General features: G+C 38.4%; 1 protein-coding gene across 3 annotated transcripts in view; it reads right to left on the bottom strand.

Annotated features, from left to right (window-relative positions):
• Positions 1–9,612: 9,612 nt before the first annotated feature.
• Positions 9,613–23,780, bottom strand: part of ZFR (zinc finger RNA binding protein) — a 47,746-nt gene continuing 33,578 nt past the window's right edge. For 2 of the 3 annotated variants that reach the window (XM_032097251.1, XM_032097252.1), the window contains exons 15-20: positions 22,872–23,013; positions 17,860–17,957; positions 16,944–17,039; positions 12,898–13,009; positions 12,697–12,794; positions 9,613–11,990 (exon numbers count right to left, since the gene is read on the bottom strand). In XM_032097251.1, the coding sequence (XP_031953142.1) occupies positions 11,811–11,990; positions 12,697–12,794; positions 12,898–13,009; positions 16,944–17,039; positions 17,860–17,957; positions 22,872–23,013 (726 nt within the window). In that variant the 3' untranslated portion in view covers positions 9,613–11,810. Of the gene's footprint in view, positions 11,991–12,696; positions 12,795–12,897; positions 13,010–16,943; positions 17,040–17,859; positions 17,958–22,871; positions 23,014–23,780 lie in introns of those variants that run through there. The other variant, XM_032097253.1, reaches the window with a different exon arrangement.

The raw sequence follows: 23,780 nt of genomic DNA, 5'->3' as shown, positions 1-23,780 counted from the left end.
GCTTCCATGTTCTTCCCTTTCCCCAGGAGGAACGATGAATTCTCACTTTCTCTTCTAAAACCTGGATTGTCTGTGGGGAGTACTCGCAAAAGTTGTCTTCAGCCCAGCCACCTTATCTCCACAGTTTCCCAGTGCAGACAGTGGAGGGAAACAGGCTCCTTCTGAAGGCAATGGGGGCAGCAAATAAATTCCTTTTTCAGAAACAGTCTCAAGAGGCTGCCCAGTGCTTAGAGCACCTCGGGAAATCAGCTTGGCCAGGCTGAAGTTGGCCTTTCCAGGTGCCTTCCTTCCCCACCTTGTCTTTACACTCCCCCCATTTTCATCTACTGCCTCTCACTTTTGCATTTACATATTTACTTTTTTGTCATTTTAATGTGCCCCCTCTCTTCAGCATTGTCACTCAGTAGTGTTGTTCCAAATTGCCCCATCCCGATGAAGAAATAAGACAGTTCAGTGCTGTTCAATCATTTGGGATTGTTCTCTTCACTAATAAAAACTTCTGAAAGAAAATTTCTGCACCAAATTGAAGTTCCTGGAATGGTGTATTAATAGGATCTGTCTTCCCATGTTTCTTCTAAATGGGAAGTGTTGGTCTGTGCTGCCAATGACTTTCAATCCATTAAAGAAAAGAAGAGCGTATCAAGTAATGTAATTCAATTTTGTTCAATTTTACATGTATATCAATGAAAATCATGCAAATGTAGAAAAGTAAAACTTTTTAAAAGCCGAGTTCTAGTTTGTCTGTAATGGGTGAAGAATGTATAGCATTTGACTGTCACCATTTCATCCCGATACTTTCCTGTTTCTGAAAGTATAATCACAGTATTTACCTTTAAAGCTGTCTGCAGGAGGGAATCTCACAGACCAGCTCTGCTCTTCCCATAAACAGAGATTACTTTGTTTAAAAAATGTACATGCTATTAATTGGAATAATTCTTTGGGCTGAATTCTCAGCTGTGCCGAGGCTCGGTGGTAACAGCTGATGGAAGGGAGACACAAAAGGAGCTGTTTGCAGCTTCTCTATCAGTTTTCTTTCAGGGACCTTCTACTACAAGTTGTATCTCATATTTTCCTTTGTGGCAGTCCTCCTTGTCAGCATTTCCTTGGCTATGGGAAGCAAGTCGCCTGGATAAGGCATTATCCTAGGCAGTAGCTGGAGCACACTTGGTGAAGATTGCTGAACACAGCTCTTTGTGTCACATTTCAGCTTTTCTGAGCCTGGGCCTTAGTAAATCTCGATGCCTTGGGGAGTGCAAAGGGTGATTGGATATGCAGGGGGTGCAGGTCACTGTGTGTTGTGGGTGCTTTGGTATGGGTTGGACTGATAGAATAAATTTTTAAAGCCATTCATGAGTGTTGACTCATGCATGACTTGCATGACTACATCTAATTTCTACTGCCCATTTCCTCTCTTTGAAGAAAATAGGGGGAGTCTTTGCCATGCTGTAGACCTGCAAAGTCACAGGTGTGCATAACTCCCATTCCAGAGTGGTAAATAAGAGGCAGGAATCTGCAGCTGTGCGCCCCTTTGATCTCTCATCATGGCTGGATCCAGGTCTGGACACTACTTTTAGTAAATGCACCTTCAGTGGTGACACAGATAAAGGTTTTGAAGTAGCAGCTGGAAAGAGGATTTCAAAAAGTTACCATTTGTCAAGGGTCCATGATCTGTCTCTTCAGAAAAGGTAGAATTTGGGTGTAGAATCTGGATTTTCTTTTTTTCACACTTGTCTGGGCATTATCAGAACTGCACATAGGTGTGCGAACCTGGGTATTTCCATTGTAGCTGTACAGTTACCCTGACATTTCACAGAGCATCACATATGCTTGTGTGTAACTCAGAATGGAGGAGCTGTCTCAAAAGTGTTGGATTTACCCTGAGTATACAGAGATCTGCCGTGCATGCTGGGTCTGATACTCCCTATTTCTACTGTTCAGTTAAGTAACCCAGTTTATGGCTTAGTATTTTAAACAATAAGAGAACACATTAAAGTGTCTGAAACAAGTATGAAAGAAATATAGAAGACTTAAGATGAAGCTGGAAGTCAGATGACTGGGAGCTACCAGGGAAAAAAATCAGAAAGGAGGAATATACTGTGATGTCCTGTGGGAAAAGGTTAGCAAATCAGTCTATAGACAGCCAGCAGCTATCTCTGCTTTATACAGGCTAAGATAATTTTCTGTGAAAAGTCATGAATGTTAGCTTTCTGCAAATTAAGACAATACTAATAAAAAGGAAAAAAACCCCCCAAAACGACAACAACAACAAAATAACCCATAAAAGGACTCTGCTCTAAGATATTACTTCTAATACTGGATTGACACTGACATTTTCATTTGCCCGTACTTTCAGTGTCCTTCAGGAATTAGTTTCCAAACTTGATTCAGATTGCAGTCTGTCACCTTTGAGGTGAACTCATTTTTGAGGTATATGGCCAGAGATTGTGTAATGCTGTCTTATATGAACTCTTTATGTTTCATTTTTGTAGCAGTGGCCTTTCTCTACTGACTGTGTTGCGTCTTTCAATTTTTGAAGCAGTTTTCTACTTCTGTGAGAACCTAATCTCTGGGGAGATTTTGGGTGGATCTCTCTCGGTAAAGGGAAAGCAGATCTACTCTAGCTTTCCTCAGCTGAAATCTGTGGCTCTGATTCCTGTTCCATCCCATGTCTCAGTCCTGAGACAGTATGTGCCCGGTTCCTCCCTGAAGGTGGTTGAAGAGATGCATTTTTTTTTCTTAAGTAGAGCCATCTGGGATGTCCCACATGGTCACACATCATGACTCAGATGGCAAACAGCAGTTCCTTCAGGGAATCCTTCAGCAATACACACCCGTTCCATTTTGTGTTCATGCATTAGTTGCTGAATATTTTTGTTCTACCAAGGCCTTCTGGGGATAACCTTCCTAACCTGCCTAGCCAGGAAGGTTCATCTGCCATTTGGGGTGTATAGTGCCAAAACATGCACACAGGAGAGTGCAAGACCAAATTAACAACTGTGCCATGAAGAGTGGGACCGGAGTGTTTACTGTAGTCATGGAGACGCAGCTGGGAATTACATGTCTTAAACTTGAGGATGGAAAACAAAGTACTGCTGTGAGAGTTGTGAAAACTCAGGGAACACAGCACCTCACATCGAATAGCAAAATCACCTTCTCTTAATAGCTACAAGTGGGAGAAGAGGAAGTGAGTAACTAATAACTCTAGTCACCCAGGAAAGCATGGGTGTCACAAACAAGAATACAAAGGCTAGGGAAGTTCCCCACCTTTTTTTAGCTCTTTTGAAGCAAACACAATTACTCGTTTGTGGGTGGACACAGACTTCTTCGTCGTGTGGTGAACTTCTTTATTTTATTCTCCAAAAGGCTGTGAACAGAAATTACTTCAGATTGGGTATTTCTTATCCTTAGCAGTATACAAAGGGTGCGTCAAACCCCATCTGTATCAGGAAAAAGCCTACACCATGGCTGGATGTGAGGCAAAGTTAAGTCAGTGCTCTCCTCTCACCCTTGTTTCCTCTAAGTCCAAAGGGAGGTCCTAAGGATCATGAGCTCATACATTGATAAATCTAAATGTGGCCCTCCTGATATCACAGGATGTGAGATGACCCTTCTGTCTTGGAATGAACCCTATGAAAGAAAAAAGCACCATTCAGCTCCCAATTTGATGCTAGTAGTTAAGCTGTGTGGTGAAAAAAATCTGCCAGGGTGTCCTTGGCCAGCCCTGATCCTTTCTTCCCAAGTCACTTCTCCAAATGCAATGTGGATGAAAAGTCCTTGGGAAAGATGTCCAGCTCTCTGTCACTAGCTAGGAATCTGGTCCATCTAGTTAAATAGTTGCTCCTGTCAAGGACTCTTCCTGCTGGGCATGAGGAGAAGCAAAGCAAAGCTAGTGAGAGCCATCCAGTGTCCAAGTTACAGGGTACAGGACATGTCAGTTCCAGCATCTCCATGGGGAGAAATACTCATTATGAGGCCTACACAGTAACCTCTCCTCTTTGGGAAAGATATACACACACTTGAAAATTTTGCTGGCTCTGTCCTGGCTGTTCTGTTCTTTCCTTTAGCAGTGAAAGTTGTATCTAGTGCATGACTGCAGTAAAAAATGTGCTTGTTTTACTTTGCCCACCAGGCCCTTTACATTCTCTTGGCTTTAATTTCCTAATGCAAAATGCATGTGTGTGTGTCAGTAGTCATGGATGTCAGGTCATGAGAGAAGCCATCCAGCTCGTGCTGTCGTCCCCACCTCCCATACAACTGCTGCAACTAAAAAATCTAGCCCAGATAATCTGAGGAACAGGCATAAACCTACCCCTTCAGGAAAGCTACATGCTCTTTAGCAGAAACTCATGGCAAAACAAAAACATGAGTCTTGAGGCTGGCTTTAGCTTCCCTTTACTGTCCCTGACTTCAAAAAGGCCTTTGTCTAAGCAGGGCACACTTTTATTTGGCTAAGACAAATGAGTCTTTGAAGCAGAAAACTTTATAGAAGCAGCAAATCTTGTAAAAGAAATCTCATAAATCCATGTATTTGTCCCTGTTAGCAAATGTTTTTGATTTACTAGAATATTTTTCTCCGGAATTGCTGTGGTTTTTATCTTCAGGCCCTTGGAAAGTTTCTTGACCAAACTTTCTAGAATGAAAATGCGTTCATGCTAGAATTAAAATATTTATGCTGATGTCTGTATGGGAATCTGGCACACCTGAGTGTCAGATGGGTATTTGGAAACATTTTTTTTGAGGATTCCAGAAGTCATCTGCACTTCCAGAACTCCAGGTTTTTCCAAGGAAATAAGTAATTTTAAATCTCCTTTTTTTTCTGATGTGTGGGTGACATTTGTAGAGGGAATTTTCCTCAGTGAGAATATATAAACCAGCAGAGGACTGACAGAATTTTATTGCATGGACTTTGTCCCAAACCCTTGGGTTTCAGATCTGTGTTCTCTGACTGCACCACTGCTTCTTGGGAAACACTTCAGCCCTGGCTATTCCTGTAACAGGAGCTCTGAACTGGTCCCATAGCTTGTAAATTGGCACATCTTATGCCTTTGGATATGCTGGAGAACATGCTGGGAATGTTAGTTAAAGCATCCAGAATCCTGATTTATGATTTACCATTGTCATATAAGGAATGCTCATCCTGAATCTATTGCCCTGAAATCACCCTTGGCAGAAGCTGCAAGAAATTTCTTAAGAAATGGATACAAGAAAGCAAAACCACACACTACCTCCTCACACAAGATTTTTATCTGAAATACCCCTCTCCTCCTGTTCTCAATGTTTTGTCAGATACAGCCTTTTGACACACATTTTATCTTAACATGTATCTGCCTTCCTCAGTGGGAATCCTTACCTTGCAGAATTTCTTCTTTGCAGCCCTCAGTGACTCAAAATTGAATCTCTCTTCTTCCTTCTGCTATGCCTACTCTGATTTGTATAATTTCTTTACACCCCTAAAGTATTTACTTCTAATTTATTCATGAGATGGTCCTGGCTGTGTTTCTAACTAGTGCTGTCTTCTAATTCACTAGCAGATTTTATTTGGGGTTTTGCTACCATGACTATTTTAGTGCATCGTTAAAAATTATTTTAAAATTATTTTTAAATGCATTCTTTGGCAATAGAGAGGAACGCTGTAATAGCTGAAACATCACAGTTTTCCCTTCGTGCTTGTCACACAAAGGTGAGAATGAACTCTGCCTTTCCAATGGGAGCTGCTGCTGAGGACACAGCGCTCTCTGCTGCTGGAAGCACACAGGGACACTTCAAACACAGCCCTGTGGATTTGCTGCATAAAACCCCGCACTTCCCTTTTTGGCTGCGGCACATTCATTTAGGTTTCCAAGTGTTTGGAGAGGTGTCCTCACACACTCGTTAACACTCTCCATTCACGTGTAAGGGAGCAAGGCATGGGCTCCAGATGTAGTTCTGTCTGTGAAGCAGGAGAGATGCATGAAAGGTCAGTATTCCAGTCCCTTCTCTTCAGCTTTTCCTTCACCTTTTCCCACAGCACACTTGGAGTACATAGCATGTAACATTTTTTAACATCTCAGATCAACTGGCCTGAACCATTTTGGTCTCAACCTCCTCAATCACCTGGAACTTTTTTATTCTATGTTTTCGTGGAGCACTGCAGTTGCTGCATGAGTGGCCAATCATGCACTGGTCTTCTCTCTGCTGAAACTGAGCCTTTCTCTTTGATTTCCTATGCTATTTTCAGAGCTGATTGTTGTTGACTATTTGATGTAACAATTTTCCTTTTAAATCTACCTTTTATTTGTAGCTCTCTAATGGCCTTCCCCATCTCATTTCTTGAGTTGGATGCATTTAATTAATTCTGTTCTTTCTGTTACAGTTTTTCTTGTGTGTTTTTTTGTTTTGGGTTTTTTTTGTTGTTGCTGTTGTTTTTTTCTTTTGAGTAAAATTTAACAAGTTCAAATGCTGGATTCTGCACCTGGAATGGGGTAATGCCAGGCACACGTATGAAGTGAGAGAGGAATGGCTGGACAGCTACAGAGGGAGATGTGGAGCTGACTGGTGCTGGACTCAGTGTGGGTCAGCAGTGCCTGGGCAGCCCCAAGGGCAAACCCCATCCCGGAGCACCAAGAACAGCACAGCCGGCGCAGAGAGGGGATGGTCCCTCTGGGCTCAGCCTTGGGGTGGCCTCAACGTGGGCTCTGCTGGGCCCTGCAGGTGGAGAAGGATGGCAAGGTCTTTGAATGTGCCCCGAGGAAGAAACGAAGCTGGTGGGAAGGCTGGAAGGAACCTCCTGTGAGGAGCAGCTGAGGACTTTGGGCTGGGCTGGTTTGGAGAAAGGGAGGCTGAGGGGTGACCCCACTGCTCTCTGCAGCTTCCTGAGCAGGGGAAGGGCACTGGGAGCTGCTGAGCTCTCCTCCCTGCTATCCAGGGACAGGACATGAGGGAATGGTTCAGAGCTGCACCAGCAGAGCTTTCAACTGGCTGTTAGGAGGCATTTCTATACAGAGAGGGTGGTCAAGCACTGGAACAGACTTCCTAGAGAAGCGGTCGATGCCCCAGTCTGTCAGTGCTCAAAGGCATTTGGACAGTGCCCTTAACAACGTGCTTGAACTTGGCCAGCCCTGACGTGGTCAGGCAGGTGACTGGACAATGGCTGTAGGTCCCTTCCAACTGGAAGAGTCTGTTCTATTGTATTTTATTCCACTTACAAAACACACTAAAATAAATTATTGAAGTTATTGGTAGAAACTGGGATGGCATTTAATTAATACAGACACTTTTCCTGTGACAAGCACACTCTGTTGCTGATACCACAATGATTATCCTACCTTCCTGAAGCAGCTGTTTCACATGACTATATTGGCAACATCCTGGATCACTCTGGCTCCAGTTCTTAAATGTACCATGCTTTTCTCTTATGCATGAAATATGAAGTAGTTACCTAAGTATTGACATTCTAAGCCATGCTGAGATAGCCACATGGGACTGGCAGCTGTGGGCCTGCACCTCTGAGAGACCCATCCCCTGTTGGAGGAGCACACACCCCAGGAACATGTAAAACATGACAGTAAACTCATGTATTCAGGCACCTTCATCACTCCCATTTGTTCATTAACTTGTTTAACCAGAAAATTACTGGCAAACTTAATGTGTGCCAAAGTGAAGGCTGTGATAAGGCTGTCTTACATGGTCTGATCAAATATGCATACTATTAGTACAACCACGATGCAGCATGCAGAAAAGGAAAGGAAAGAGGTTATATAAGAAGCAAGGTTTGTGATTGCTGTGTAGAAACAAGAGCCTTTTTGTCTCACTTTTAATGTTAAAGTAACCTTTTTACTGTAGAAAAAGCCATTTATTTTCTCTTGGTCAGCTACTCAATTCTGCAGTCTTAGACTTTTAAGTACAGGAAACTTACAAAATCCACAAAGGTTTCTTGATGCCATTCTATGTTTATTTTGATTTAGGGTATCAACCTCTTAACAGGGCTGATGCAGAATGGATGTAAAAGTATTTAAGCTAGTGGCTGAGCCTCTACAAACTGATAGGGTTTAAACTACCCTCCAATAAATACTGGTGGCAATGGCTTTGCAGAACAGTTTAAGAAAACACAAATATTGAAGATGTCTCTAAATGATAACCCTTACCAACACAGGTATGTAAAGACCATGACATGTGGGAAAGTGTGCACTGTGCAGGGTCAACATCCCCAGCAAGAGCTGCCAGTCCCTGAAAAACAGTGACTTCTATCCTGGTAGCACCTGAACACTTGTTGAATATTATTAGGGCAGTGTTTCTTAAAATGCAAACTGCAAACAATCAGAAAGTTCAATAAACAACGGCAAGCTTCTCTCAGACTTTTGTAATGCAAATGAAAAAGTGGAGCAAAATGTAAGAATACAGATTAACAGATATTTACAGAATGAAGCCTGATTGTTATTTAGATATAAATCAAAACTGCTGCAGTAAGTCTATAAACAACACTCCTTGGATTTTTTTCTTGCCCTAAAAGACCAGCTGTTTCATTTTTGAAAGTCTGAGAAACACAACACTGAAGGAGAAAAAGATAATCTGAGAAGATCTATAAAAGAATCTCTCAAAAGAAATTTAATTTGCTAGCCTTTCTGGCTAGAAGGCTCTTTGGCTTACAGCTGTCATTAAAAAAAACCCTAAAAAATGGAAAGAAAACAGATGTTTTTGTTGAATCAATCCATCACTGTACTTTGTAAAACTAAAATATAAGTGGAAAAAAACATTGCTGACTGTGTCTCCTTCCCCCCATTATTAAGACTATGCTAGTCAAATCTGTTTGGGTAGTCCAAACAAGTTTAATTGCTTAACAGAGAAATGAATTTGGCACTGGGTGACTACTTAACAGACTAATGACCAGCAGATATTCAACCAGCAACAAGAATCTTAAATATGCATACAAATTGTTGCAGGAATATTCAAAGTTGATTCCAACTGTTGAAAATTTTCTAGGCAGAACAATTTTAAGTACTAAAAGGTCTAAAAGTAGAAGCTGCAAATGAACCCATCATATTCAATAGCTCTAGAAATGTAACTCTTCATCTAGAATTTCACAGAAGGTCAAGAAGTCGATGGACTGTGTCTAACAGACTTTAATTTTTAGCAGTGCCTTTATGCAAGAATCCATGCGAAATCACACTGCTCACAGACAGGACACACTCATGAACTAGGAAGTCAAGTCAAAGTTCAAAAAAGCTTCAAAACAGAACAGCTCACATTTTCACAAACTGTTCTTCTAAGGTGAGCACGGAGGGGAATATCCTTCCTGTGTACATTTCTCTTCTGTGTATGAGGACTGTGATTGAGGGATTGAGCAGTGTTTGTGATTGAGGGATTTAACACACAGCACTGCTGAATAAAAAATGCAAACTGTGCTTATTAGTAAACTGGTAGCATTACCAAAATAGGTTATTAAAATGCTTATTTTGCCTTCCTAAGTGCACAGTGTAGTATTTAAAGTCAAAGCTAGCTCTGTACTTTTGAAAACCTTGTTTTTACATTCTTCTTAGATTTGTTAACAGGAGTCGAGTCAGAAGTTATCCATTAAAATGGGCAGGAACACCAGAAACAAACTGCAAATTCACCCTTCACCACACAGCACAAAAATCATGGTCACAGCTTCATATTTAATGTGGAATCACTTTAAGTATACAATATTTCAAAAGATCCAGAAACTGGTTAGGAGCTAAAAGCCAGTAGAACAAAAATACAGAAAGTCTAAAGTACATCTTTGACCTTTTTAATCCTATATTTTAGGGTCACATTCCTGAATAGACAAGTTTGCCGTATGAGGAAAGAAACTTTGGTATGGAGTTAAACTAGCTACATGAATAGCACCTGTAGCTTTCAAAATAAATAGTAATGGCTAACTAGACACGATGGCAACAAGATATCCCCTAGAACAAGCATATGCTTGGAGTTATGCACGAAGGCTGGACAATGAAATGAGTGTAATTTTTTTAAGTAACTTCAAAGCATTTCTGCTTTTCATATTTCTAATTATTTAGAAAGCTTTCATACAGTGAGAAAGCTTTACTTTTATATGCTAACCCCTAATAATCACTCCCTTGAAAATTGCACTCTGATGCTTACAGAACACTATTATTAAATGTTTTTCTTTTAAGTCTTTAGATTCTCTCTGTTTTTCTAAAATATTGTATTTTTTATTCCATAGGCCCATGCTGGTTAGCAGTAGATGCTGGGAACAGAAACATCCCCCCTGCTCCAATAGTTGCTTATTAAAAAGGTCAAAGAGAAATTCGACCTTGAAATGGAACAGAAGTTGGGTTTTTCTTAATAAATGGTATCAGAAATAACAAATTATTTTTGTCACATGTGATACTCTCCTACAGCCATCGATATAAAGTAGCTACCGGAATGTTAGTCTATGTTAATCTCTGTTTTATGGGTTTGCAACAAAGCATAATACACATTTAACAGAGTAAGTGAAACTTCAGTTTCCAGTGTGTAATGAACTTTAGTCATTTAATAAATTTTAACTTTTATTTGTGTATTCCACTGTAGTGCTGTGACAACAAATCACACCTGTGTACCAGAGCATACATCAACAGTATGATGTAACTTTACTTACACCACTGCTATATTTAGATTTTTGAAAGAGACATAAGCATACACTATGGCCACAGCAAATAATTTTCTGCGTTTTTTTCTTTGATAACCTTCACTTTTTCAATAATACTTCACTTTTAAAATTTGAATTATTGAAAAAATCACAGAAAGTTTATACAGGAACAGATATAAGGAATAACCTCACAGGCACTGATATGACAAACATTTATTTTAAGGGCTGAGAGGCATTAATACCATGTCGACAAAGTTGACTGAAAAGAATGACTAACTTTGTCTAAACGGAAAATGCCCACCTTTGCTTGTTGAGAAAAGAAATTCAGAAAGTTATTTTTTGGCCTTGCTATGTCACAAAGTCAATCATACAAAGACCTACGCATTTAACCTAAGATAATAGTTTTAAAAGCCCTTCTATAAAAAAAACCAAAAAACCATCATGCAAATCTTTGATCAATTATGCAGCGGCTTTAAAACTGTTGCAAGACCGTACTGTATATATTAGCTTTTATACTGCTAATGCACAACTAACAGCAAACTCGATTAGATTAACACAAATTTGTCTTAATTACACCGTTATATCACACTAAGGAGACAAATGCCACAAGATTGGCAAAAACATTTAATTCTGAGCACTCAAATGGCAGGACAATTATGTGTTGTAACCCCTTCACATTTAGAAAAAAAACATGATCCTGCAGTCTCACTTTACAAAAAAAGAAAAAAAAATTTCTGTAAAATATTAATTGGGAGGGGAACAGTTTTACTACCTAACACAAAGTAACTCATACAACTAGTGTCAAAGGCAAACAAAAATACTTCTAAATAAAAAGTCAAAATACACATAGCAACAGAAGCACAAATGCTGCATTAAATACAGTCAAGATAGGAAGACAATGCACTTGTTAATAAAAAAGACAAAAAAAAGAAGAAAATATACTGAAGTCAGCAACACGTTTAAAGAAAATGCAGTGAGGGAAAACTATTTTTTCCTATGACAACAGTTTCCATTTGCAGTCTTTCCATCCATAATTTGTCTGGTACAGTACATCCAATTAAAATATTCGGAATCTCACAGAAGAGCTAGGTTTTTCTCTTCCAAATCTAATTCACAAGCTGGTTTTGGATGTTTTAAACAGACATCATTATGAATGAAGTAAAAGCAAGGCAACAAATGGACTTTTCATTACCATCAATCTTAGCAATGATAACAAACATTTTTAAAAGTTATCATAATCTTTTTTGTCCTTCTTTCCCTCTGCTTCAAACCCATCAACCCCATCACTGTCCCTTCTCCTTTTACGATTATTATGGATGTTGAAGCGTTGATTCATCTGTGGTAATGGATCCATTCCTAGAACTTTGTGTATCTGACGGAATGCAAGGAGTCTCAGCGCAAACTAGAAAAACAGTAAAAAAAAGTTACTTGTATTACATACCAATGTCCAATTTGAGGAATTCCTCAATTAAGGAAGCGCATCAGTGATGTACGATATTACCCTTAGCTCTAACTATCCCGTCTTTCTTTCCCCCAACAAAGTCAACACAATGAAACGTGTCTGTCACGTTTGCTGCTTTTGTAAGTGCAGCATCTTAGCTTAAAAATAATGTACGTGTGTTTGAGCTCCTGGGCTTGCACTGAAGCAGCAAAGGCTTGTCACGCATCACATTAGGCATTAGGAATCATTAGCAAAAGGATCAAATGAAGAGGTAGAGGCAGTAACCTCTTAAACTGCAAGCATGAATGGTCAATATTGTCATGTGAAACTCGCAGAGATGTATTTATAAAATATTAGATGTCAAAGTAATTTCCAATCTACTAACATACTGCTGTAGAGTGAGCCTGTTTACATATAGCTAGATCTAGATATATAGATATAGATGAGAATGCTACAAATTTTTCAGGATAATACATTTATTTTACTGCAAAAATGTACACTACTATACATCCTCTCCTATGACACGTTCAATGCCTAGATTAAGACTGGTAAGATCTGACTACATTCTAAGAAAAGAAAATTCACGTCCAATATAAAGCTCCATTAAAAAAAAAAAAAGAACAAACCATCCACCAAATTTAATTACTTCACACCTACATTCCCTTACCTGTGCACTTGAAGTAATATCCTCTCGTTGCTGATCTGTCATTACAGCAAGCGTATCAAAAGGATCTTTTTCACAGGGGTCCAGAAGGCCAGGACCACCTACAATAATCAGGCTAATTAGCAGCACACTTTTACCTTATTTCATGCAAGATTACAGATTAGCTAAGCGTAAGTATACATACAGGGGTCAAATGCAACTTGCCTTTAAGGATGATTCCTGAAGATATACACTCAAAAACTCTTCTCAGTGCATCTCCAGGACTCTGTGGCCCAGTTGCGCTGCTAATTGCTTTTTCCACAAGCAACTCCATAGCCTAGACCAACAACAGGAGGATTCAGCCAAATTAGAAGATGGATTAAGACAGAAAAAAGCTGCTATTGTTTCTCAGTAGAGAATTTTGAATCCAGAATTTTGTAGAACATTACACATCATAGAATACTTTCAGCTAAAATGGAAAGAACCTCCAGTTATTTTATAAAGACGAATAAAAAGAAAAGTGGTGCAAGATTAACACTGAATACTGATACATGCAGCTGGTCACTGGGCTCAGTGTTGGGCCCAGTCCTGTTTAGTATCTTTACTGATGATCTGGATGAGGGAATCAAGAATACCCTCAGTCAGTTTGCAAATGGAAGCTGGGTGGGAGTGTTGATCTGCTGGAGGGCAGGAAGGCTCTGCAGAGGGATCTGCACAGGCTGGATCCATGGGTTGAGGCCAAATTGTGTGAGGTTCAACCAGGCCAAGTTCCAGGTCCTGCCCTTGGGTCACAACAACCTCCTGCAGCTCCAGGCTGGGACAGAGTGGCTGGAAAGCTGCCCAGGGGGAAAAGACCTGGGGGTGCTGGTCAGCAGTGGCTCAACATTAGATGGAGCGTGCCCAGGTGGCCAAGAAGACCAAAGGCATCCTGGCCTGTGTCAGCAACAGTGTGGCATGCAGGACCAGGACTGTCCCCCTGTGCTGGGCACTGGTGAGGCCACACCCCAAATCCTGGGTTCAATTTTGGGCCCCTCACTACAAGAAAGACACTGAGGTGCTGGAGCATGTCCAGAGAAGGGGAACAGAGCTGGGGAAGGATCTGGAACACAAGTTCTGTTAGGAACTCCTGAAGGAGCTAGTGGTGTTTATCCTGGAGAAAAGGAGGCTCAGGGGTGACCTTATTGTTCTGTACAACCGTTACCTGAAAGGAGGGCATAGCGAGGTGGGGGTTGGTGTCTTCTCCCGTGTAACCGGTAATAGGACAAGAGAAAACGGCCTCAAGTTGCACCAGGCAAGGTTTAGATTGGATATTAGGAAAAAAGATTTTGACTGAAAGGGTTGTAAAGCACTGGAACAGGCTGCCCAGGGAGCTGATGGAGCTACTATTCCTGGAAGTGTTCACAAAACATGTGAATATGGCAATTAAGGACACGGTTTAGTGGTGCTGGGTTAACAACTGGACTTGATGATCTTCAAGGTCTTTTCCAACCTGAACAATTCGGTGATTCTATGATGGGCTTCTTCCCAGCACAAGCTGTACAATAATTTTGTAGAAATTTATACAGTAGTAGCCTACATATGTAGGTAGACAACTTGTTGAGCCATTTTTTTGGAGTATGAAACATTGTGGGACCCTTGATTCTGTCAGCCAAAGAATTCAGTACACAGTATACCTAATGAAACAGGATGCTTCAGAATTTTTTTTTTTTTTTCTGCAAGAGTACAGAAACTTAGAACATCAAAAATTTAATGTTCTTAAAAATATCCTCACTAGTCTTTCAGTTTAGCAAAACTAAAGCTCACAGCAATTTTTCTCCTGGTTATTGACCAACACTAACTCAGATGTTAAACAAGTGTAAAAAAACCTCTAGGATAAACATGTTTACTGAAATGTATGCATTACTTGATGTTAGTTAAAATGGTTTAAAAATTTGCTCTATTTTAAATACTGGTGATTTTTTCTGTGAATATTTCTATTGTTTACTTTTATTATTTTATTTTTTTTCCAGAAGAACCTATAGAAATATTTGTGAAAGTAAAGACTAGCTTCCCCTAGTTTTCTTTCCCAGCCTGTGGATGTTTCACTACTACCTCTTTGGCAATTTTAATTCTCAAGCAATGTGTCTCTCTTGGTTTTTGATAAATTTTTTGGAGGCACTTGTTGTTTGGGCCTTGTCCTCCTCACCACATTTACGCTGTTCAAATGCTACCTTTTGTTTTTCCTTTCCAGGTGTTAATATTTATTCTGATGTATGCAAGTAACTACAGGCAGCACTGATCACAATCCTTCACTAAGGGTGCCCATTCCTTTCTATTTTAGCTCCATTTAACTGACAGATTTCAATTACTGAGCACATTATTTCCATGCCCTACTGTATCAGTCAGGATTTGGCAATAGAAATTTAGTCGTTTTCAAGTAGAAAGCAAAGTGCATCAGTAAAGAAAAAAAAGCAGATCTTGGATTTAAATTTTTTAGAATCTAGTTCTTTTGGATCCTCATACAATACACTGATGTCTCTAACTCAATCCTAGGAAAATGTGTATTATGATGTGCTGGTGTTCATGTGCACAAAAGGCTGGATTTCAAATTTGAACAATGCGTAGGAACCTGACAAAGTTCTTCTAATTTAGTTTTTACTTTCAGGCACATGAAGTGCTACTACTGTGAACATTCAGACTTCCTAGTATCTTCTATTTTTACAACTACTTATGTTTTTTTTTTTAAAAAGCTCTGTCATCTGGTTTGTAAAAGGTTTCTAGTATAGATGGTAGGAGAAGGTCTGTATCCAGAAAACTGTATTACTCCAATCTATGAAATTCCATCTGAACTGGCAGAAATCATCACTTTCATTTTGTCATTGTTTTTATCAGTAAGACTTTTCCTACAGGCCAAAAGAACAGCTGACTACAGTTCATTGCTGATCCATGTCACTGAGAATGCATCAGGTACCAGGAGCAAATCAGGAATCAGCCCTTTTGGAGAGGGCTGAGATACAGCAAGGTCTGACACACTGCTTCATACCTCTCTTCCCTTCTGGATGTGCCTTGGAACAGATAATGTGGGAATTAAGAAACCACATTTCTTATTCTTCCCCCATGTGTCTGCTCTGTGTTGCAATAGTTGTAAGGATACTTTTCTGAAAGTATGCCAGGGTTCATTTTCTGGCAACTCAGTATCATAGTGATATTAAGAGGGTACTTACTTTTTAGCATCTTTTAAGCTGTATTTTTTTAGTGTACTTTTCATGAAATGCAATACTGAAACTGGCACTAGTTTTTTTCCCTTTAAATATTTAAAAAAGCAGACATTACTGCTCCACTCTTCCTTTCCAGAAGCAATAAATATTATTAGAAGTAATTTAATAAAACTGTCTGCAAACTTAGTAGAGTTGTAAAACTTCTCATTGAAATGAAGTCAACTGCTCAAACTTTTTTGACAATATTAGCACTCTTCCTGCCAAAACTGAGAAGGAAGCAGCACAGTGCAAACTGGATTTGGTCTGCAAAATACAACAGTCAGAGCTAATTTACTTCCACACAAAACATACTTCAGGTATTTGTTCCAGACTAACTTTGTGCAATCTACAGATCCTACATCTCTTAGTATTTGGAGCACATGTTGCACTCCTGGAGAGATAATGTAAGATAGTCAATGCAAAAGCAATGCTCCAAGACTTAACTGCAAGAATTAAGAGAGGTGACCTGATAAAATCCAGAGATTTAAGTGACACTGACTAAAATATGATGATGACACAACCACAGGCTGTACTTAAGTACTGTGGTATTTTACCTTGAGAAAGGGATATATTAACAATCATAAGAATTACTGCGGTTTTTTCTTTCAAGTTCTTTCTGTTATCACAGAACTATCTGGGCACAGCCAACATTATTTTAAATAAGCCTCAGCAAACTCCAAGCAATTCGAAGTAGGTAGTTAGAAAAAAGTAGGTTTTTTTGTATAAAGGAAAAAAAATGCTAAAACCTAGAATAGGAATCTATTCACAAAGAATAAAAAGAAACAAGAAAATTCCTTTTGGGGAAAAAAAAAAACCAAACCCTTCCAGCTTTAAATGACAAAATCTCAGAAAACTGTATTTTTAAGAGGGAATCTGGAGAATTTGTTAGCAAAGAAACCTCAAAAATTCCCAAACAAAACCCTGCATTACTTGTTGAAACAGTCCGAATTTAAAAATTGTATTAACACTTCCCTATAATTTCCTTGTAGTAACATATTTATTAAGATGACTCATTAAAAAAAACACATTACTTACCCAGCTTGGAAAATCAGACCAAGTAGGAACCCGCTGACAGAGGTCACGAAGAATACGTATGATAATCACACAGGACTGCAGACCATTAGCTCTAGCCTTGAGAGCAATACAAAATCAAATTAATTAACCCCTGCACCTACAGCAAACAGGAAATGTTGAAACACTAAAACACCACTGTTCAATGGAAGCTCAGATACAAGATTGAAACAAATCGTTCTACAACTTTATTCCGTGAGCTGCCATTTACAGCAGTATTTTATACAGGGTTAGTAATTTAAGGTGGTAGAAGTCAAAGTGCACAGGTTATACAAGAATAACATTTCTTGATCCCCTATACACTTTGACCTGTGTTCATTTGTAACAATAAATACAGCATCTTTCTATATTAGAAATAAAAAGGATAAAGTAAAGATCTAAGAAATAGGTATAGAGACTGAAAGGTCAAGGGAATCTGTTTGGTTTCTTTATTGTGCCTTTGCCAGAATGCAAAGTCACTAAACCAAACAGTTGCTTCTCACCTTTCATTCCCTACACTTAATGCACTTAAAGAAATAGGAAAAAAAGTCTTAAATCTAAACACAAAGCTTTAAACACATATTCCATTATTTAAAGCAAAGTTACTCTGCAGCCTTATGGAATATATAACAAATATACAACATATGATCACCCCAAGCGAGTCAAGCTTTCAACATCGCCTTCTCAATGACCAGAAAAAAAAATGACGTCAAATGAGCAATAACTGCATAAAGCAGCTCCTCCATACTCAACCTTCTACAGTTAAATTTAGGGACCAGAGAAATATTAAATATTATTAGCATGAACAACGCTGAGTGTTTTCACACAGTTAAACATTTATATTGCAACTGAACTAATCTCTCATAAGGCTACAAGAAGAAAGTAAAATGATGTTCCGAACCTGGAACCACTTAGCGTGGCGTAGAGCAGCCAGAGCGTCAAGGCATTTTTGCCTGTCCAAGACGTCCGGTGGGTCTTTCACCATACCCGAGGTTACATCTAAAATGGATTGAATTGGCAAAATGCAGTGAGGAATGGGTGTTTGACCAGGTGAGAAAGACACTTCCTTAAATAGCTTCAATGTCACACATGCCATTTAAAGTTTAAACCCTTGAACGAGAAATGTAAATGTTCAGCAAAAGTCGCTCAATTAGGATTAGAGCATTGACCCAGTATGAAGATCAAGAGCATATTGCACTTCAGCTCTGAGGTTATTTTCAACTGCATTGCTGATTATGCAATGCGTAGTACTTCTTTATTTCAGCTAACACTGGAAAAACACATATCCCCTAAAATTAAATACCGAAGGAAGGATGGTTGGACACAGTGCACCAGCACAGAGAACACAAGACAGAAGGAACACAAAAATCCACTTTAACCAAGTAGAAACATTCAAACTTAGTTTCTTTTAAATTTTAATTGTCACGTGTTATTTGGGACCTATTCTTGAAAGAAAAGCTAAGTATAACAAATCTTAAAAGCACTAAATGTTTAGTAATGATGTTATTTTTATCATGCCTTAAACTTGAAATTATTTTGCTGTAAAAACCTGACTAAAGGAATGTGACATGTTCTTCAATATTACAGAGTTCCTTGTTTTCTAGTACCTTCTCTCTTAGCCATATAAATAAAATTCCTCAGCCCATAATATATATGTTCCAGCAACACTTAGGATGCAAGAAAGGATCTAAAAAGGGACTACTTTACACAGAGTCAACAAGATAAAGAGAAGCAAGGAATAGTCAAAAAAACAAAGCAAAATTTCTGAAAGATGCAGAAAACATAGCAGACCTTGCATATTTAAATGTTCAAAAAAAACTTAATTACCAAGCTGACTGGTTTGCTACCAAAAATGAAGAGACCACAGAAGTGGTTTAATCAATGAAACTGGAACCACTAAACAATGTGAAATGGTATCCTCAGGTTACTTGAAAACTGTATGGATATAATCAGATCAGTGATCACCGTTAGAAGTTATTTTTTTGCTCATTATGAAAACGGCTATCGTGACTAGTCACAGCATATGCGGTAGCATAACTGGCGATACACCAGATAAGATGAAACAAAAAGCCATCACTCAATGGCACACAGTTCACAGGAGCTGGCTGTTTGGAACAGTACAGTTTACTCCTCCAAGACCTAAATTTAGGTAAGCCAGGGAATAAAATAAAATAAAAAATAATGAGACTCGTGAAACATTCCTGCAACGAGAAGCTTTTAGGAATGTTGCAGAAATTGTGCTCTGAAATCACAAATGTATAGTAGGATTCTTTACAATACAGAGCTAAGAGGCCATGAATTAACATGGTGGCATAACTTTGCAATACAGTAACTAAATTTAATGTGAAGTACTACTACTAGTATTCAGATTTAAGCATTTTGATACGATAATTCTATTGCTCTGCACAGAGATAAAAATGCGAAGACTTCATAAGAGCAAAGTTGAGAAGAACATAGGTAACTTCTCACACAGATATTCCAGCTTACAGGCTATATATTGAAGTGGAAAGATGACAATCTTCACTAACAAGGCAATTACAGAGCAAATGAAAATGTTTAAAGTGATGTTTCTTTTAAAACAAAACCAATTTTAAAAATCCCAAAAAGAAACAACAATAAGAATCCCCTCCAAACCTATACAAAAGGGGTGCCAGCTAAAGCTAAGTGATGAAAGGGGTACAACCCAGATATATGAGACAAGGAGTACATCCTGAGAAAACCTACCACAGGAAAAAGTGGCAAAGTAAGGTTGAGAAATTAAAAAATGAAAATAGGTGCTGTGGGGTCAATAGCCTAATCAGTCAATTATTTACTTTCTTCTAAACTAATATGTAAATAGGTGACACTGTGCAAACCTTTAGCACAATAAGTCATTGAATAATTTGAAACTTTACTTCTACCTCTGAAAACCTTCAATTTGTAAAATAATTTTACTAAGGAGAATTGCAATTAAAATGTACAGAAAAGAATCTTACTTAGTGCTGGAAATGTTGATCTAATGGGTTACTAATAGCTATCATAAGAATACCCATGGAACTTAAAAAGACTCTCAAAGTCAGAAGTTGCTGAGGCACGTACTACACTGAGAAAACATTGACTGAAAAAATATATCAAGGAACTCCTGTAATATTTATTCTGTGGATTTTTGCATATGTTTCACATTTCAGGATTAACCCCTTAAAGACTATTTAACTAAAATCAGATGCCTAACCTACCACCCTACTAAACTGAGACAAAACTGAATTAATTTACAGAATACGGGCATGAATTCTTACCCTGTATAACTTATTACTAGCCTAAACATAAGGGGTTAATCTTCAGTTAGACATGCTGTGTCCACACTACCTCTTCATTAAAAGTTAACAGGTATGTCAATTTAGGTAAGTTTTATTATGTAAAATACATTTTGTCCAGTCAACTATTTTAAGACTAGTGTGAACACTGCTTCATTCTAGGAGAGAGACAAAGACGAAAAGAAAAAAAAAAAAGAAACAAACACAAAGTAACAGCAGATGCTAGGACTATGCATCCAAACCCCTCCTTTGTAAAGCATGGCAGGTGTGACACTGAGCTTTAGAAAACCTTGGTCAAAAATCCTTCCGATGTCTTGGCAGCAACCCCTGACAGGAATCAAGTCCCTCTGCTAGAAGGCTTTGGACCGGGGCTGTTAGCTAAGGATAAAAAAGACACACGCGCACACACAGATGTGTTTGTAGGTATGTACACTTTGTTTGATGAAGGAAGACTCCACAGCTGGGTTAGAGCTCTTCGAATGTATTAGATTCGGTCAACTGTCAAACGCACAACACTGTAAGGAACAGTAGCTATGCGGTTAACAATTTAGTTTCACTGTTTAATTTTTCAGACTTTTATCATGTAATAATACATCAAACATGATTCTACTCCACATGCAAGACTCAAGTTGCATCTTTACTCAGACTGGTTCTTCCGGTAAAGCCTTCCTTAACTAGCTCCCCAAGTGGGCTAGGGAAAATGAAAACTTTAAACCAGTGTAAGACACAGAGCATGAGAAGCTGCAGGAAGGAAAACACAAACACATACTGTTACTCTGCAGCAAATAAGCAGCAGTCTTCGGAATAAGGAACTTCTTTCCTGCAATAATTGGCAATTCAGTCTTCTATTTGCTCCAGTTTCAAAAGTAAACTTTTCTACACATCCATTTTATACTGCTCAGTGTCTTGAAGAGAAGTCTAAATTGACTTCGTTTGCCTAGAGGCAGTACTGCATTCGGCAGTGAATAAACTCACAAAGATAATTTAACTCAAGTGTGGGTCAGACAAAAATACAGATTTGTTTCCTTTTGGTGGCATAACTTAGGGGACTGATGATAGCAATTTGAAATTTGTTTTATTTTTAGTCCACATCATAGAATGTTGGGCCAGAAACCACTTAGTTGAAATGGAGTATTGTAGCAGGAATCAATACTGCACTTTTGCACAGTAGATCAAGAAATAAACATGGCATTAAGGGTTAATTTAGTTGAATGGTTAGTCTAATTTAATAATAAAATGCATTCTTTATAAAGTTAAATAATATGGAAAGTTGGATTCAGCCCAAAGTCATGTTACACTCAGATTGTCAAAAACCAAGTAAAACTGGTTGGGTGTGACAGTACACATACAAACCCTTTATAGCTAGGAATATTATGCACAGTTTAAAAATCATGTACAAAACACTCTAAGACTCTTTGGAAGTCATCCAAACCACAGAATGCATCTTGAAATTTTTCTTTCTGATTATGTAGGATGACTTTGTTAACATAGCTCGCTTATAAATGCACTAGTCACAGCTACAGGACACTTACTAATGCAATATAAAAACCTCAAGTATTTTAGAGGACATGTAATGATGAGATGAAATATAAAAAAAACCTCCGTGGCTTATATAAATACGTATATACACAAGCACATGTATACATACACACATACAATTTCTTTCAACCTGCATATGAGAAGTGTTAAAACAGCCTCAGATTTCCTATTTGTAGGTTCACTGTCAAACACCAGAACCCTGTTTGCTATGATCTCTTTCAACTATGAAAATACAGGATTAAAAGGAAACAAAGTTAATTTTATCTGACCCGTAAATAAAAAGAACCAATGTACTGCAGACATTAATCATGCTTGTTGGCTTAAAAGCTTTTGGAGCTTTGAAAGTGTTACAGAACAGACCCTAAAGCAACACTGCTGGCACCAGAAAAACTGCGGACTTCGGAAACGTAAATTGATTCCCAAGCTCCACCTTCTGCTTCAGCTCAACAACAAAGCCATTTCTTATTGTACTAGTTGGGTTTGCCAGTTGGATAGAAGACTGATTGTAATACCAGGAGCCTAAATATACTCAAAAAGCACTCCAGACCAAAAAACAACCTCAGAGAGCTGGAAAAAATCGCATCATCTTTTAAAGTTAGAAGCACTGTTACTGTCAAAAGTACTGTAAAAGTGCATTTTAAGTGGCGCTATTCAGAATGTCCAAGTGATGGTAATACTGACCCAGTTCAAACCCAAAAACATGGGATTTGATTTTCTAAATCCATATAATCTTTCTCTTAAGGCAAGTCTGCTCTAGAAAGCCAGTTTATAGCCACTTGCTATAAAATACTTTGTTTTCCACATAATTTTAAAAGAGGGGGAAAAAAGTCAAGCTTGTACCTTTTCCAGAAAGCTGAGGTTGGATATAAAGTTAGAAATTTAAAAAATTAAATAAAAGCATCATATACACATTTCTTTTAACCAACTGTTCTCTACTGAGACGGGTTGTTGAAAAGCAAGGTTTCGATCAAATACATGTGCCAGCATGTTGCCTTCCAGGACCTTAGTGCCATCTTAAGCAGAATAGATAAACATAAAAAAACAGATGAGAAAGAAGTAACGTCTTTAACAACTTCCCAACCTCCATCCCTCATGTTCTCTTCCCGAATGACTGGAGATGTCAGTGTGATTGTAACTTGCATTTTGGGTTCCACACACGAATTTAAAATTATTGCTGCTTCTGGGACTGCACACTTGATATCGTATTTCTCTGGACTGATTACCTAAATATTGAGAAACAGAAATTTCTATTAGCATGTGGCCAATAAAAGTATGAGGAAGAAAAAGGATTCCAACATAGTCATTTTTTAAGAAAAAGATAGAACCACAGTTATATGAAACGGATACCTGTGTAGTCATAGAAACCACACTACACAGTGTAAAGATATAAATATATGTGGACTTGCATGTTGTTTCCAAATTATTAATGAAAATACATAACCAAGAAGTCAGATGCCCAGAAAGGAAATTAATATACAATTACATAACATAATTACAATTACATAACGAGAATCTTGATGGGGTTTGAGATAAAGAAAAGCCTCAGTGCCAATTAATTAGCAGGGTGTTTCTCACTGGAACATAGAAGCCTTTAAAAAGCAAAGATGCAGGGGTTATTTTTCAAGCTCGCAGTTACAGATGGGTATTGCTAGGTACATCCTATGCTTGGGTATCACAAAATGTTAAACAAAGGGCAAGATAAGTACCAGAAAAAAAAAAAAGTAAGAGTAACTAACAAAGTGGTTATTTTGAATTGCCTTCTGCAACTTTATTTAATAATTCTAAATAGCCCCAAAAGGAAGCTGTAGGCACCTCCGTGACCTTCTTCCACACACATGGACAAGTGAACATTTCCACAAAGACATACCAAGATGCCCATTTTTAAAATTTACTTTTGTTCTGTTACTTCAAATGAGCAAATTTGAGATTATTTTCTAATTAATCTGATCCTGCTAAAGCTTCTACCATGCCAGTGATTCTGTCAAGCATT

This window comes from Corvus moneduloides, chromosome Z, assembly GCF_009650955.1.
Source record: "Corvus moneduloides isolate bCorMon1 chromosome Z, bCorMon1.pri, whole genome shotgun sequence".
NCBI classification, from domain to species: Eukaryota; Metazoa; Chordata; class Aves; order Passeriformes; family Corvidae; genus Corvus; species Corvus moneduloides.
This window is presented reverse-complemented; position numbering and strand designations above follow the sequence as displayed.